General features: G+C 49.3%; 1 protein-coding gene across 4 annotated transcripts in view; it reads left to right on the top strand.

Moving 5' to 3' along the window:
• The window catches only part of LOC126578989 (myosin-IIIb-like), a 48109-nt gene that overhangs the window by 20538 nt on the left and 12630 nt on the right, over positions 1-14941 (top strand). For 3 of the 4 annotated variants that reach the window (XM_050242168.1, XM_050242167.1, XM_050242165.1), the window contains exons 1-2: positions 2558-2782; positions 12402-12558. In XM_050242168.1, coding sequence (XP_050098125.1) covers positions 2619-2782; positions 12402-12558 — 321 coding nt within the window. In that variant the 5' untranslated portion in view covers positions 2558-2618. Of the gene's footprint in view, positions 1-2557; positions 2783-12401; positions 12559-14941 lie in introns of those variants that run through there. The other variant, XM_050242169.1, reaches the window with a different exon arrangement.

The raw sequence follows: 14941 nt of genomic DNA, 5'->3' as shown, positions 1-14941 counted from the left end.
CCGCCGGTCGGTGCCGGTCGTTGGTCAATTGCTGGGTGCAGTACTAGTACGAGTGTGCTGTGGGAACCGCCACTCTTGCCCCACATTTTGGCCGTTTCGTGACTTTATGGCACTGTTATGGAAGGTACTGCTCGCGCTCCGGGTGCACCCTGCAGGGTGCTTCGTAGTTTCAAAATAGTTTTCAATCCACCGGCGGTGTGGAGGACGACATCTTGAAAGATAGCACCGGAAGCGCTAGTACACTCGTCGGCTGCTGTCAAACGGGGTGTGATTCATCCACTTCACCCTCGTGTCATCGTTTCTTCTTTCCACATTCTTGACAATCAGCTGCTGAGAGACGCTGAGCTTGTAGCGGATGCGATTGGGGCGCGGGTGTGAGGGCCTCGAAGAAGAAAGGCCTCCAGATAATTAGCGATTGTTCGATAGGGCTACTGCTCTCGCCACTCCGCCATTGGTTGCGCGGTTTTTGATAGCCAGCGCACCGCTATTTTACGACGCGGTGGTGGAGTGCTACACATGCTTCAGTGGCGTCGACTTACAACGAGGTCAGTCTCTGGTGAAGGAGGCGTTGAAGTTGTGGCTCCGTGTGCGCACAAAGTGCAACCGCGCCTCTCGGTGGCTTCAGTAGATCAGTCCACTCAGCCTCTTGGTGCTGGTGCCGGTTGGAGTCGTCTGTGTCTGAACTTTTCTCTAAAACATCAGAGTGCAAGATAGTGACGTTGGTGACGAAAAAGGGAATCGGCTACCGTGTGCGTTTTGTGTGATTTATGGCAAATGACTTGCGTTCTAGTTCGCGTACACTAGGATTATTAGTGGAGAGTGTGGTTAGTGCAAAAATGGACCACTGAGAACGCTACTATCGCTTTGTGATCGAGTTTAATGTCCGCTAAATCCCCCTGTTACTAGCCTTCATGAATGACGTCATCACAAGAAGAAGAAGAAGCTACTGCATCACTACGCGCGACGTCACGATCTTTGTCAGTGTTTCCTCGCGATAAGCAGACGCCCTGCCAATGCCAGTGAACAATAACTTCGCCATCAGACACCGACAGGCTGATAGCGCAGACAGGGTTGCCTGTGCCGGTATAGGGGATGGTATTGTTTGCCAAGCCCAAAGGCAGCCCCAGGTTGATGTTTGCTCGAGTACGTGATCGAAATAAATGTATTTTATTTACATTTTTCAACACCTCCTCCGGCCAACAGCAACAAACCATAAGCGCGAAACGGGCTCCTGACAGGCGGCAGCAGCAGCAACAAGAAACTAGATTCCGAATTAACGAACCAACCAGCTAAAGAGGCTTCTCCCTCCTGGTTTTACATGTAAAAAGCTGGCGTAAACAGCGATCGAGGGCCCGGCTGCGGGATGTTACATGTACGTGCCGATGATGCATGTTGGATGGATTTGATTAATTGGCTGATTTGGATTTAAATTAAATTAAACACCCAGCTGACGGGCGGGCGAGTTTCTATTTGATCCTTTTTTGTGCAAATAGAAAACGCGACAAAAAGGGCCTGAGGGGGGAGGGGGTGCTTATAGTAAACACAGCACCACAGGGCATGGAGTGGAAATGCAGTCGAAATGAATCCAGAGTTAATGTGAAACTGACGTGAACGCAACTGGCGTGCCAGAGACGGTGCGTTACTCAACGGAAAACCGAAACAAGAATTTCTGTAACATGAGCTGCCCCCCCCCCCCCCCCCCCCCCGCTTGGCAACCACTACCCCGCTGGTTAACCCACTAATGTGTCTTGACACGCGTGACCAATCTAGGAAGGGAGTAGCTTGCGTGCACGCTAGTGTGGCTTGGCGTGGATGGGTGTCACCACGTCACCACGCTTTCCAACTGCCCAAAAGGTATCCATAAGGGTCCGCGTCTGCACACTCGCCAGTGGCCGGCGGCTTTCCGTTCTAATAAGCACGCCATGGTCGCTATGCAACTATGCCGAGTATGTATTAACATATTTTCACTTTTAATGGAGCTGCACTTAGAATGTCCATTGGACGTGACACTAGCACCAGCATGCCTAGTATGAGTCGAAAGGACCACTGATCTACATTCCGTTAGGTTTGCTGGAGGGGAAACATCAACCTTGATGCTGGTATTCTGGTTGTTTGTAGTTTTCGGGCAGCACTTTAATGCTTTTCACCGTTTTCACTCGGATCCGATGCAGCGTGACGTGCGTCTAGACACACGAACGAACACTTGATAGTGAAAGAGAGACCCTTTCAACTTTCACGAGCCATGGCGATCGTATTGAATGAGGCAGGTGAAACGGTGCGCCGAGACATCGCAGCGCGAACCCTTATTAGCATACGTCAATCGGTCACACCTTGCGATAAGAGCTTCTCATCGCTCTAATCTTTCAAGAGCCCAAAACCACATTCTCTCTCCCTTCTTTTCCTCTTCTTCAATTCCTCCCAAAAAAAGGGAAAGTGTTTTTTGGGCGGATCTAAGATCGACTGCGATCGATCGTTGCAACAAGGTAGCGTTTACGTGGTAGTGCGATGCAGTGACATAGGGCGGCGGTGGACATAACATAACGACACAGTCCCTAGCAAGTGAACGCAGGACAAAAAAAGGGACAGTTCCCGGGGTGGGGCGGGGATCGAGTTCCCCTATGAGTGATAGGCATGGGAGTGGGAGCGCCACCGGGAGCAGCCGAAGCACAGCTAGCGGTGGTGGCCAGCGCAATCCGAATCCATCGAAACGTGTTAATCTACCCGGCAGTGGCGATCTGCTGCGACTAATCAAACACAAGCTGGAACCGTCACCCACCAATTGGTAAGTTTGTCTCGAAAACGACCGGCCAGAAAGTGGACGTAATACGATCTTACCGAGTGCATCGGAGGTCCGTGTGGATTTGGAACTACTTTTACCCGAGTCAGTGTCCACTATAAAAACAGGAAACATCATCAAACGCGGACATGTTTTCCCACTTTTCCGATCGACGACACGCGTGTCGTTCCAGATAACGACCGACTACCGGATTAGGTGTGCGAGTTATCGAAGAGAAACTTTAGCTACTTGAAGTCGCAAGTAGCTCCCACCGGGGGGAAAAGGATAAGTCTTATGTGTGTTCTGGTGCGTCTTCCTGGTGCGCAATAAATCATGCCACCACAGCACCGCCTTGTCGTCGCGTCGATTTGCATGGCCAGGTCGCAGAGAGAAAGAGAGAGAGAGAGTGCGCCTGCGAAACCTGCGAAAGACGACAAAGGAACGCGAGGTGTTTGAGTGAGCGAGCGAGTACATGAAAGATTACTTTTTTTTTATCGCGTGATTGCAAGTCATTCTTTTTTAGGCCGGGAGTGGATGGAGTGGATAAGCCCAGGGGCTGGGGGCTGGGCTGGCTTGCGACAATTGAAGTTCCCACCCTACCCGCTGAATGAACGCCCGGCGGAACGATAACCTCTTGGAAGGAACCGAAACGCCTCCGGAGCGCGTTGCTTTCATTGAACCCGGATCCCGTGCCGGTGTCGTGCCCCGTGCCCCGGGCGTCTAATGGCGACAATTGAAGTGGATTTGGTGCTCGGTTCCTTCTACTGCTTTATGCTTGCTCGCGAGCTCGCGAGTCAATAGAATAATCGGATTTAAAGTTCTTCGTTCTCTTCGCCAGTGTGCGCCAGTATTCCGGTGCTGGAGTCACGATTCTCGCGCATGGAACAGAGAGAGAGAGAACCTTTTTTTTCGTGTGACGGTGTGAATGCGGGTCCCGTTTGAGAAGGAACCTCGTTAGTCCACAGGGCGCATTAGCCTCCGGCGGAGCGAGAGAGCAAGAGAGAGCGAGAGTTTCCAATTTATGTGGCATCCTCAAACGGTTGACAACCCATTCCGGGCGCGTTTAGAACCCAGGGGCAACACCGAATGGCACTTCGTTAGCGTCGGTTGCGTCTGCTTCGCTGGAGTTCATTGGATAATTTGAAGGCACTACGGTGTTCGGGGGGATTAGGCAATCGTAATGCTATAAAACAATACACGAGCTCGTTGATCGATTCTTATTTTGTGTAGCCTCGGTCTTGGTGAAGTTAAACAATTTGCACAAAGTCAATGTGTTCAATTAGCAAATTATGTGTTGCAATGGCAAGAGGAGAACACTTCTGGATGTTTCTGAAATTGCTATCAAGACCATGCTTTTGTGGACAGAGAGTGTGGCCAAGTCTGCACCAGCCAGATGAGGTTTGTGGTCTTTCATCTCCAACAGCACTCCATTCCATCCACACCGTTTAATGATGCGTGACGTTGTCATCATAATTATGCTAATATCTGACCCCCCGTCTCCCCGTCCGAGACACCTCAGTGACCCATTTTCTTGAGAGATTTCCTTCGACAAAGAGCTCGCAAGGCCGGATCTAAGAACCAAGCGGTTCTTACTCCGTTTGTAGTTAATTTGCATCGTCGGTTGTCGTCCATATCCGGCACTGCTACTGTCATCGCCACAGTTTAATGCTGCTGCTGCTGCTGCGTGCCATTATCTCGTCCGATAACAATCGAGGAACCTTCGTTCCCTCACCCAAACTATCATGTCTCGCAAACACTCGAGAACGTCCGACAGAGAACGTTACGATAGAGCGAGAAGAAGAGGAGAGGAGAAGAAGAAGGTTGGTTAATGATAATGCCGGTTAACCAGCATTCAAGGGCGGACAGTCTAAGTGGGTTCGAGAGATTCACGCACTGGTGGGTAGTTCCCGGGGTTGATTTATGGGTCATATTCCTAATTCAGTTATCATAATTGCCTGTAATGCTTGCTCGCTTAACCCGGTGGGCTATCGGAGGGAAGTGCAGATACTCAGATACCAGGGCTGGCTAAGATAACGCACGCAAGTGCCAGCCAGCGTGTGAGAAACCGGATGACACCGTTTTGAACACTCGGTTGTTCTAGCGTGGAGGGTGCGTGCAACATTGCTGCGACGTTCTTATGTAACGCCACTGTGCGTGTCATTGTGCGCCTGGGGTTTGCGACTGACTTGTTGGCTCCGTCGGACAAATGGCATTCATTTTCACCCCACTCATTATGGAGCTACGGTTGAATGTCGACACGCGGAGGTGATGAAGATCGCTCCGATTTCACACGTTCTGGTTACCTCCCATGGCACTCTCGTGAAATGCTAATGCTGTTGCTACTGCTGCTAACGCCCATGATGATGATGATCGGCGAATCTTCTTGTGGAAGCAACTACAAACCATTTCGCTACGCAATTGCTGAAATCTGCCCCGGGAATCTGACCGGCATTTGCCCTCCATTCAACGCACCAACTTCTGGTCGATCTCGTTGAATCTCTTGCCACTCATCGTTTGTTTCGGCGTCTTCTTTCGCACAAAATCAGCAGCAGCAGCAGCAGCAGCAGGTGGTTTGTGGTTGTTTGCTCCCGGGAAGAGCATCGATTACGATAATTTTATGTTTACGGATTCGCTTCCAGATTGGGCCGGGCGATTGAGTAATGATATCGTTGCCCCTCTGGACCCTTAATTTCGTGTTTGGCAAAAGCAAACACACAGCAGCACCGCAGTGCGGACGATAATTTCTCGCGTTGTTGCGCTCTGTTGCGTCACATTTGCCAGATGCCAGGCCATACAGTGGCACTCTAGAACGGTGTTCAGGTGCAATGTTCTGGTATTAGTGGCGCAGAGGATGCAAATTACAAATTCAATCGTCTGGTCATTGCCACCGAACGAGTTGTACGTCATTCGAGGGAGGAGATGCGAGTGACGTGATCGATTTCGAAGCAGAGCACGGCGTGAGGTGATTACTCGCTGATAATGGCGCAGCATCGCGGTGAAGCGGTTGTTCTGGCGAGAACAACAGGTGGCATCGATCGATGCTTCGCGATCCGGTTTCCATCCAAAGACGAGAGAGACAGTTACTCGAACTGCAAACCAGGCAGCTGCCGGTGGTGATGGTGCTGCTGCTGCTGCTGCTGCTGCTGTTATTGCTCTTCAATGCTTTTGAAGATGCGCCATTGAAAAGCCCTCAATTAAGGTGCGTCAGAGTGATGAGCGTGCGCTGTTCGGTGCTGAGTGCGAGTAAGCGAAACCACCCGAGACGTTTCGTCTTAATTAATGGCGGTGAAGTGGGATATCCTCGGTTGGTTGGTTGGTTCATGTGCGGCATTTATGGTGCGTTCGCTACCGCTGCTGCCGGATGCCGTTAATTCGATTAATTAATCGTTTGTTTTGGCCTGCGAGGCATGAAAGGCAGCTGGATGGAGCAACCTTCTCATTAGCGTAACGGGCTTAGACCGGGGCTCTACGGTGCCGTAGTAGCTGCTCCTGCCAAAAATTACGCAATCCTGTGTCCCGGTATCTAAGACGATATCCTCCCTGGTGTCTTGAACTTTTCGAATTTCTTCTTTAACCTCACTCGCTGGCACACGAGGTGGCGATTGACGCATCTAACGCATCACGCCGACATATGTTACGGAAGGAAGTTTGCATCTTGGATGCTGCCAGTTACGCGGAACTCACCGTTTAGTCGAATGGTTGGGCCACGTGGTGGTTGATTTGATGAACGTGTTTTTAAGGCGATTTAAGTCCTGGCGGATCGTGTTCGCACTCGTGGTGATCATCATAAACCACCACTCGAGCCGGACCGAATGGTTAATGAGTGATGACGCCGATGATCTAACAGGTGAATCCCACGGCGGTGTACCGGGCTCCCACCCCACACTCTCCAGTAAAATGGCCATCATTAGCCCAGCCGGAATGACCGTTTTTGGCCAACTCGTGGGGAGGTTTTTTGCTCGGTGGGAAAATTGTCTCTCAGCTGCTGCTGCTGCTGCAAAACTTTCGCTATCGTTGTTTGGCAATCCGTTTGGCTCGTTGTTTGTTGGCTCGCTTTTCACTCTCGCTGGGAACATCCAGACGCTCCCTGGTGCCAGGTGGTACCAAGTCGATTCGATTGTCATAAAGTGTCGCATGACCTCTTGTACAGATTATAAGAATCAAGGCCAATATACGGTATTATTTTTTAAAATTTTTTTTGCGTCCAAACTATGATATTTAATGCCCAAAAAATTGCCAAATTAGTTAGAACTGACAGTTAGGCTGTTTGAAAATTAAATGACTGCTCGTTTGGAAATGTTGAAATCTTTAAAATTCGTTCAAAATGAGCTTTTACAGTAAATGGTGTTGAATTCAATTGATGAATCCAAATTTCCTCTGTTTTATTATCGTACGCTGCCAAGAAAATGGGATCAGCAATCCGGTTTGACACTACCGGTTCTAAATAAATAGAATAACTGTAAGAAAAGTGACTGAACGATCTATTGTTTTTTTCTATAGGACTACGGTACCTTTATCGTTCATATTTAATAGTCTGTCCAAGGGACAGACAGACGAATTGTGTTACTAATCCCATGTGAGACACTGGTCAGTGACACTTTATGGCACTGGCGCAATCATCAAGCACAATGGCTGGCGATGACAGACGAATGGCGATGCGCATTTATCCACGTCGCGTCACGTGTGGTGCGTTCTCTGGGAAACTTCTGTTCTGTCCGCAAAATCCAAACCGTTCCGCCGTTCCGCTTCGTAACGTCCATTGTGAGTCCCCTTATTGCGTCACCGAATTTACGCCGGTTCGCTTCTGACCACTGACCATTAGAAGTACGCCCTTTTTGGCTGCGTTAGAACGAACGAATGAACGAACGAACGCACTGAAACGGTCTGACACTCGTGCCATCGACCTCCTCCACGTCGGTGTGTGAAGTGTCCTTCTGAGTGATTGAAACTCGACTCGTCGAGCATCATCGACGTAGCATATTGAATCGTCATTTCCGGTGGCATTAAATTCATCGATTCCGCGCACAATTCGTCCTCAAGGACATTCTGTTCCCCGTGGCTTTCGTGCGAACCGTACTGAACGCCCGGTGGCGAAATCGAAAAATTGAGCGCGACATTCGGTATCGAACCTCTCGCCCAAGCCCATTAATTCCACGTGGCATGATTGAACATTGCGAAATTGGTTTACCTCGTGCGTGGCTATCCGTTTGTGTGCGCGATACAACCCACACCACCACCCCACTTTGCATCAACTCCACGTGCAGCGTGTGCTCCGGTGGAACTGGACCGGAAAAGCGCATGGTTTGGGTGGCAGGTGGCAGCGGAAATTTGCACCTCCCTCCCCTTTCTCTCTTCCATCCCATTGCATACGCGGGCATGTTCGCGAAGGATAATAAATTGTACGCACTAATTACGCCCCCCCCGTGGTGCGAGTAGCATGACAACATGAGCTGCATGAGCTGCAGGTGAGGGATTTTATGCTCGTTCGATAGGGGCGAAGCCTCCCATTCGGTGGTAGACACATGAGTGTATGTGTTAGCGATTGAATCCCGATGATCGAAGGCACCGATTAGGCGCTGGAGGCAGCTGGAGTCGCGCCAAGCACTAGCGCCGTCCTGGTTTCGCTGTTTTTTGGGGTGGGAGGAATTTATGATTTTCGCACATTTTACACAAACCATACCGGCCTGTCTGGTGCCTGCCTGAGTCAACAGGCTTAATTGTTTAGCGAGCGAAAGAGCGGAATACAGCCTAGGGATGCTCTGGGGGCGCGCGTCTGTTTGCCAAGGGCGAGAGATGGAAAGAGAGTAAATCCCTCTTTTGTTCCGCGCGCGCGTAATCAATATCTGCAGGCCGGTGGCTTGCGACCATCCCGCTGGTGGTATGCGCTGATTATGCAGATGATGGTATGGGCTTTGAGGACTAGAATTCAATATTGGCGTACACCACGCTCCGAGCACTGCCTGTTTTTAATAAATAAATAGACTGCGATGGTGTGTGCTTGTTGGTGAGAGAGTTCTGTGGTGTGAAGTGTTGTGGTTCTGTTTGCAGATAACGTAGAATCGGGATAAGAATTTATGTTCATCTGGGGGGATTGGAATGAATTTTTGATGTTGATCCTTGCCGTTTGTGTTTGTACAATTTATGCTTTTCGATTCGATGATTGGAATTAGCAGACTGTTTGTTGCAATTTACAATGCTCAAATGCTGTGAGCCTTTTGAGAAGTATTCTCGGAATTATATTCCATTTTGAAATGGATTTTTTCCGATTTATATAAATTAAAATTACTAATGATATTTTTGTCTTTGGCTGTGTTATTACTTTGAAAAATCAATATCAAACTTCTGTATTATCTCGTAATTGTTATCCAGAACTCCAGGAAATCACATTTGATATCAAAAGTGACTAGCATGCCATGAACAACGATAATATCGATGTCTGCCTTTGAAACCAAACAGTAGCGACAGAGCGCTCCCCACAACCAGCATGATATGGTTGGCATCTCATAATATTTGCTTTCTGTTGCCTGAAAGTGACATGGCAGCGATGATTATCGACCATTCAATGAGCAGTTAAAGCATGAGAATGATGCGCCATGGCTCATCTCACATCCTCTTCAACAATGGAAGTCATCGTCCTTCCCATTTGCACTCACTGACTCCAATGTCACTGACAACTCGGCGATCACCACGGCGAACTGTGTGCGAACAGTTGTTTGCTGCACGCATCTCCATTCCCATTGCACCTTTAGAGAGCAAGCGAGCATAAAAGCCATCGTACTGTGCATTCGCCGATTGATAAGCTGAGGTTGAGCCAAAACGGCAAAAATCCTCAATTGAAGGGAGGCCAGCATCGCCACTAACCGCAACCAGATCCGGGCGATGATACGAGCGATGAGGCGAATGGAGCATTGTCGCCGCGCGGAGCAAAACGCGAAACTCACGCACGAAGAGGAGAGCAACGCGCATTTAACTGCTCCGTTGAATCGAAAAAATGTGGAAATTTGTTTTGCATTTTCCGATGCATCCACCCTCGCGCTTTTTTTTATGTTGTTGTCCGTTTGTTGTCCGCCATTTGAGAACTGAAAAAACCGAATCGCTCCCTGATCGTATCGATCACAACACGGGGGGGAGGGATTGTCGATCTGCCGGTTGCCGTTTGTCCGATAAACAAGCGCACTGACTGTTTCAGTTTGCATTCCTTCCAGTCACCAAACCGTTACCCTGAGGGGGAAAACCACAATACCTCTGGTACGGGGAAAAAGGCCAACAAGGCCCCCTGACACCTGACCTAACGGTGAATCTCCGTTGGCAAAAACCTGGACTCACCAAGACCGAGATGCTACTTTTGCTACTGATTTTTTTTTTGCGCACAATCGAAGCAACCTCTGCCCCACGCATGGCCTCCTGGTATCGTGTTCCATACAGGCGCTCTCGTGGCCGTCAAAATAGCCCTCAAGAGTTGAACCACGCGTTGAACTAGAAACCTATTTCCATCGCTGTATGGCGTGTGAGTGGCGAAAGCGGGACCGGGATCCCGTGTGGGGGGGTTTGCGTTTCGGTTTTAGGGCGCACATTCCCCTCCCGCACACATGCACGCTTTGACCGGGACCGTCGGTGGTCGGTCGGTTGGCCCGCACTCAAGTGGAACCCGTTTTCCACCGTCGTTCTGCCTCTGCGGCGGGGAGTCACTCTTCAGAGCCATGCTGCGGGTGCGGCTACTCAGTATTGTTTATGCTGTGGCATGCGGGTTTTGCTAGCTGGCACTCTCGTATGTTTCCATTGATTTTGAAAGTAAAAACCAACCGACCGGCTGGCAGGTGACTTGGCAGAAGGTTTTCACTTTTCATTCCCGAGAATGATGATGGCGTTCTCGATCGTTTGTTCCCTTGCGAAAGATTCTATTGTTTTGTGATGTTCTCACACAGGCAACCCAGCACAGGGGAGGTTACGGGCGGCGTAATTACACACATCTCCATGACACTCCCCTGCATACATCCGCTACAAATCACTCTGCCCACTTTCGGCAGCATGGTGGCTAACATGGCGGCTAGTTAGAGGCAATTTAGACGCATAATGGACCGATCGACGACGATGATGTGGATGATGACGAGCGCCGGCGCAACAGGTGAAGTAAGGGGCGTGAGGCGTGCGGTGTGTGAGAGAGAAATCATGCTAAATAAATGGTTTCCATTATCTCGTTATGCTAATGTTATGGCGCGCTGCCACTACTGTGACGCTGCGTACGGTTGGGTGCGATTAGAGCGATGTGGACGGGTGCGCTTCGGACCCCGTTTTTCGGGCCCTTTGGACCCTTATAAACCCACTGCCGCTACCGACACGCAGCATGCACGCATAAGAAATCGAGATAAAAAAAAAGGGAGGAAGCGAAAAGCAGTACGAACCAAGTGATGAGGAGAGTTCAAAAATAGAAATCTACAGAGCATCAGAGCTCGTCGATCGTTGGTCAGCGGTAGAGGCTACTTGGCAGCAACTTATGCTTTTTTTCTCCTCCGAGGTTGCGTCTTGGTTCATCCAGATCCATCACAGTTGGCTGGAGAACTTTCGCAAAACTGCTAGGTGATGATTCTGCATAATCCAGACCACGGTTCCAAAGTGTTTGTCGCTCCAGAAGAGTTGCTCTTTCCAGCAGCTGGCGCTCCGGAAGGTTCTCCTCTCTCTCCCTCTATCACTCTCTGGCCAGACCAGCAAACTTCCCGTGGAGCACATTAGCGGCTTTGACGGGTAGTGCACGGTTTGGCGGTTAATTAGAGGTTATGTTGAGGGTGTGGTGTTAAACGGGGTTTTAAGGTAGCAGCAGCAGAGGCAGCTATACGGCTAGAGATCACCGAGATGATGCAATTTTGATGGAGCCCTCGGTTGGCGCCAGAGTTTGGGAAGCCAAGTGCCCCGGGAGGTGGTACTGGATGCGGTAATCAGCCGCTAACCGAGGCGCGCCAGTTTTGGCGTGGCGGCGCATTGTTAGCGTTTGGGGCTAACTTGGTTGGGCTCAATGAGGCGCAGTTTAATGGGAGTTTGGGCGAAACCGGGGAAGGATCTTGATGCGTAATAACGCGGTTTTTGGAATCCCCCATTTGGTCTTTTGTTTTGATGGATCAATTAGGATCGGCGGATGTGACTTCAACGGAATACATGCAGTTTGGTTACTACCACTCTCCAACAAGTGAATATCGACGTATTGACATAGTTCGGACTTGCGAGGTGTCTATGTCCTTTCGGCACTACGTACCACTAATCGATAGTGGGCTTCTGCTTTGTTCTGCTTCGCTTCATCCTCACCGAAGCTAGACGTGTGCGATGGTACGCGGGGCATGAAACGTGGTCTTGATCCTATTAGATTACCATAGCGAGTCGAGCCGGGAGTCACAAGTCGCCGTCTCGAGTCTCGTGATGTGGAGGCCTGGTCTGGCCTTAGCGAGGTTTATGGCCTATGCCTCCCGTTCTCGGTACCCAACCAAAGTGACAGCTTTGCCACGGCGGCCAGACAGTACCCACTGTCAGTAGCGGTGCGAAGCTGATCGGAAACAGTTGATGAGGTCGCACTGTCACTGATACTACCCGTGTTTCGTGTTTTTTTTCTCTTTCTCCTGTTCCGTGCACTCCCCAGGACCATGGCCTACAATGGATTGTCGCAGCATGTGGACTTCAGCCGGTTGCCGAACCCGACCGAACGGTTCGAGCTGCTGGATCTGATCGGCGAGGGCACCTACGGTGAGGTTTACAGTGCAAAGGACAAACACACCGGCCGGAAGTATGCAGTTAAGGTGAGTATTGACGAAGATGATGAGTTGCGTAGCGCGGTTGACGATTGGTCATGGTGGTGGTGGTGGCGGTGCCGATGAGATCCTCTAGGTGTCGGCCCCTTTTGATAAACTTCCGCGCAAGAGGTTGTAGACAACTGTGGTGGTTCCGCTGCACCACTGTTACGTGATGGCTTCACGATTCACGGTGCACCGATACGATGCCGACGTGTTATTGGTGTAGCGACCCTTTTCCCATCTCCCCTGTGCCCTTTTCCGATTGTGGATATGTAAAGTGGTGTGAAAACAGCCGCGATAATAGGCAGCGAAGCTGCGTGTTAGTGTGCGAGGGAAGCACTACGCACCACGGACCACGCATCGTTCGAAAGAGTTCCGCTGCGAGTCGTTTCCGAAAACAATGGCCACCGTGAAGCTGTCGGTGTCTTCATACAAACACGCGTCGCGGATACGCACTTCAACGGTGTACTCCTCAGGTGCAGACGGGAATGTTGGAGTGTGAGTTTAGGATTAGCGGTCACCCTCTAACCACCCACAGCACAACACATTGCCTTCGTTGAAAGGTAACGCTGTTGATCATCATCACCGTGATGATGGTGGCGTGCGGTTAGTGGGTGGTTGTCGGTTGATCGGAAGTACCGGCGACCCGTTTGGACGGAACCGATTGGATTAGACAGAGGATGAGAGAGAGAGAGAGAGAGAGAGAGAGAGAGAAAGAGATCGATGTTGGCAGCAACAATGCAAGCCACTTACCGCCGATCTGCTGAGGGAGAGAGAGCTGCTCGAGTGGAAATAGCAAAACATTAGCCGGGCCGGAACGAGGTGCCTCGTTGTCCAAACAATGGGCACCACCACCACCTTCAACGGTTCCTGCGGCTGGATGAGAGAGAGAGAGAGATGGCTTGGGGGGGGGCAGAGTAATGGATCCAGCCTCGGAAGAGGGTTTGAAGCCCTTCGGCCAACATGTGCGAACAGAGATTAGATGGGACGCTCCTTGTCCTCCTCCTCTTCCGTGGAAGCCCCACGAGTTGTGGCGCGTGATTAAATTGATTTTTCTGTCACCAGCACGTGCAAAGAACGAGAGCCCCCCACCGGTGGGAGGAACGCAACACGATACTCGCGCTCGTGACCAATGGTCAGTGCTGGTGGTGGTGGCGGCTGGTGACGAAGCGTTAGAACTTGAACCCAACCTGATACGGCGATTGCTCACTTGAAGCTTGTTCGAGGTGTGGATTATTGCCATTGTACAGACGTGGCACTTTGCTAATACTGTCCATTGGCATTTACGTTAGTCTTTTCTTTATTCGATGGAGCGGAACTTCAATCAGATTTGGAGTTTCTGAACATACGATACTGCAAGATAATACTGTTGAATGCGAATCAGGTGCTCGCGGATAAAAACTTTCAATGCTTATTTGTATAAAAATTTCATCTCCTCATATTGAACTTCAAGCTAGAACAAATAGAATTGATATTGATGTGATCTATAATATGAGTTCCATTTAATTGTTGTAGCAATTATTAAGCCTCAAGTGACAATCTTCCTTTATGAAGGCTATCTGTTATGTTTATTAAACATTTAAAATTAGCGTTCCACCATGTGATCCTACGAGATATTTTTATGTTGAATGTGCGTGAATGTTTTCTAAATATCTAATAGCCCAGTGCAAAACGAAGGCTTTAAAAAAAGTTTTATGTAGATGATTGATGCTCGTCTCAATCTTTATTCTGTCTAAATAATAGTGCATTGAATCGATCCAGTTGAGTATTAATTAACAAAATAATGCATTAACAAATTTATATCTATCCGACACTCGTTTTGCGGACTTGAGATTACAACCTTTTTTGTGAACTACTATGTTAACCTTTATTTACTCAAGATCTGTTACTTTATTAAAAGTCTTCACATACTTTGCAAGATTTGCTTTCGCTTACCTTTCACGCACATGCTTATAGCCTTTTGAGCGTGGCTTGCGCATTGTGAGTCATGTAAGAAATCCGTCATAACGCAAATTAACTATTAGGATACCTTGCAACAACTTTTTCACCTGTGTTTCTCTCGGAGAAAATTAATGCCAAATTTGCAGAGCATCTTATCGTCTAACCAGGTTGCTAAATTGGCCAAACTATATATTTAAAGTACGGAAAAATAGCGAACTAACAAAGGTTGGATACCTCAATTGATTTCTTAAACACCTCTACACTTTAAAGTAGAAACGCCATCTTCAATCCAAAGATAGGCCTATCACGCACTCCACATCGTTGGAAAGCTGTAAAAAGGCGTCCAAAAAACACGACAAACACACTGCGTGCAGTTGATTATCTGCGTGCGACAACTTTTAGCGTGTTTCGAACTGTTTTCATCCGATCCACTGACCAACCGGGCCCC

Source organism: Anopheles aquasalis, chromosome 3 (genome assembly GCF_943734665.1).
Source record: "Anopheles aquasalis chromosome 3, idAnoAquaMG_Q_19, whole genome shotgun sequence".
In the NCBI taxonomy this organism is placed as follows: domain Eukaryota; kingdom Metazoa; phylum Arthropoda; class Insecta; order Diptera; family Culicidae; genus Anopheles; species Anopheles aquasalis.
The sequence above is the reverse complement of the archived record's forward strand: the minus strand, read 5'-3'. Positions and strand labels throughout refer to the sequence as shown.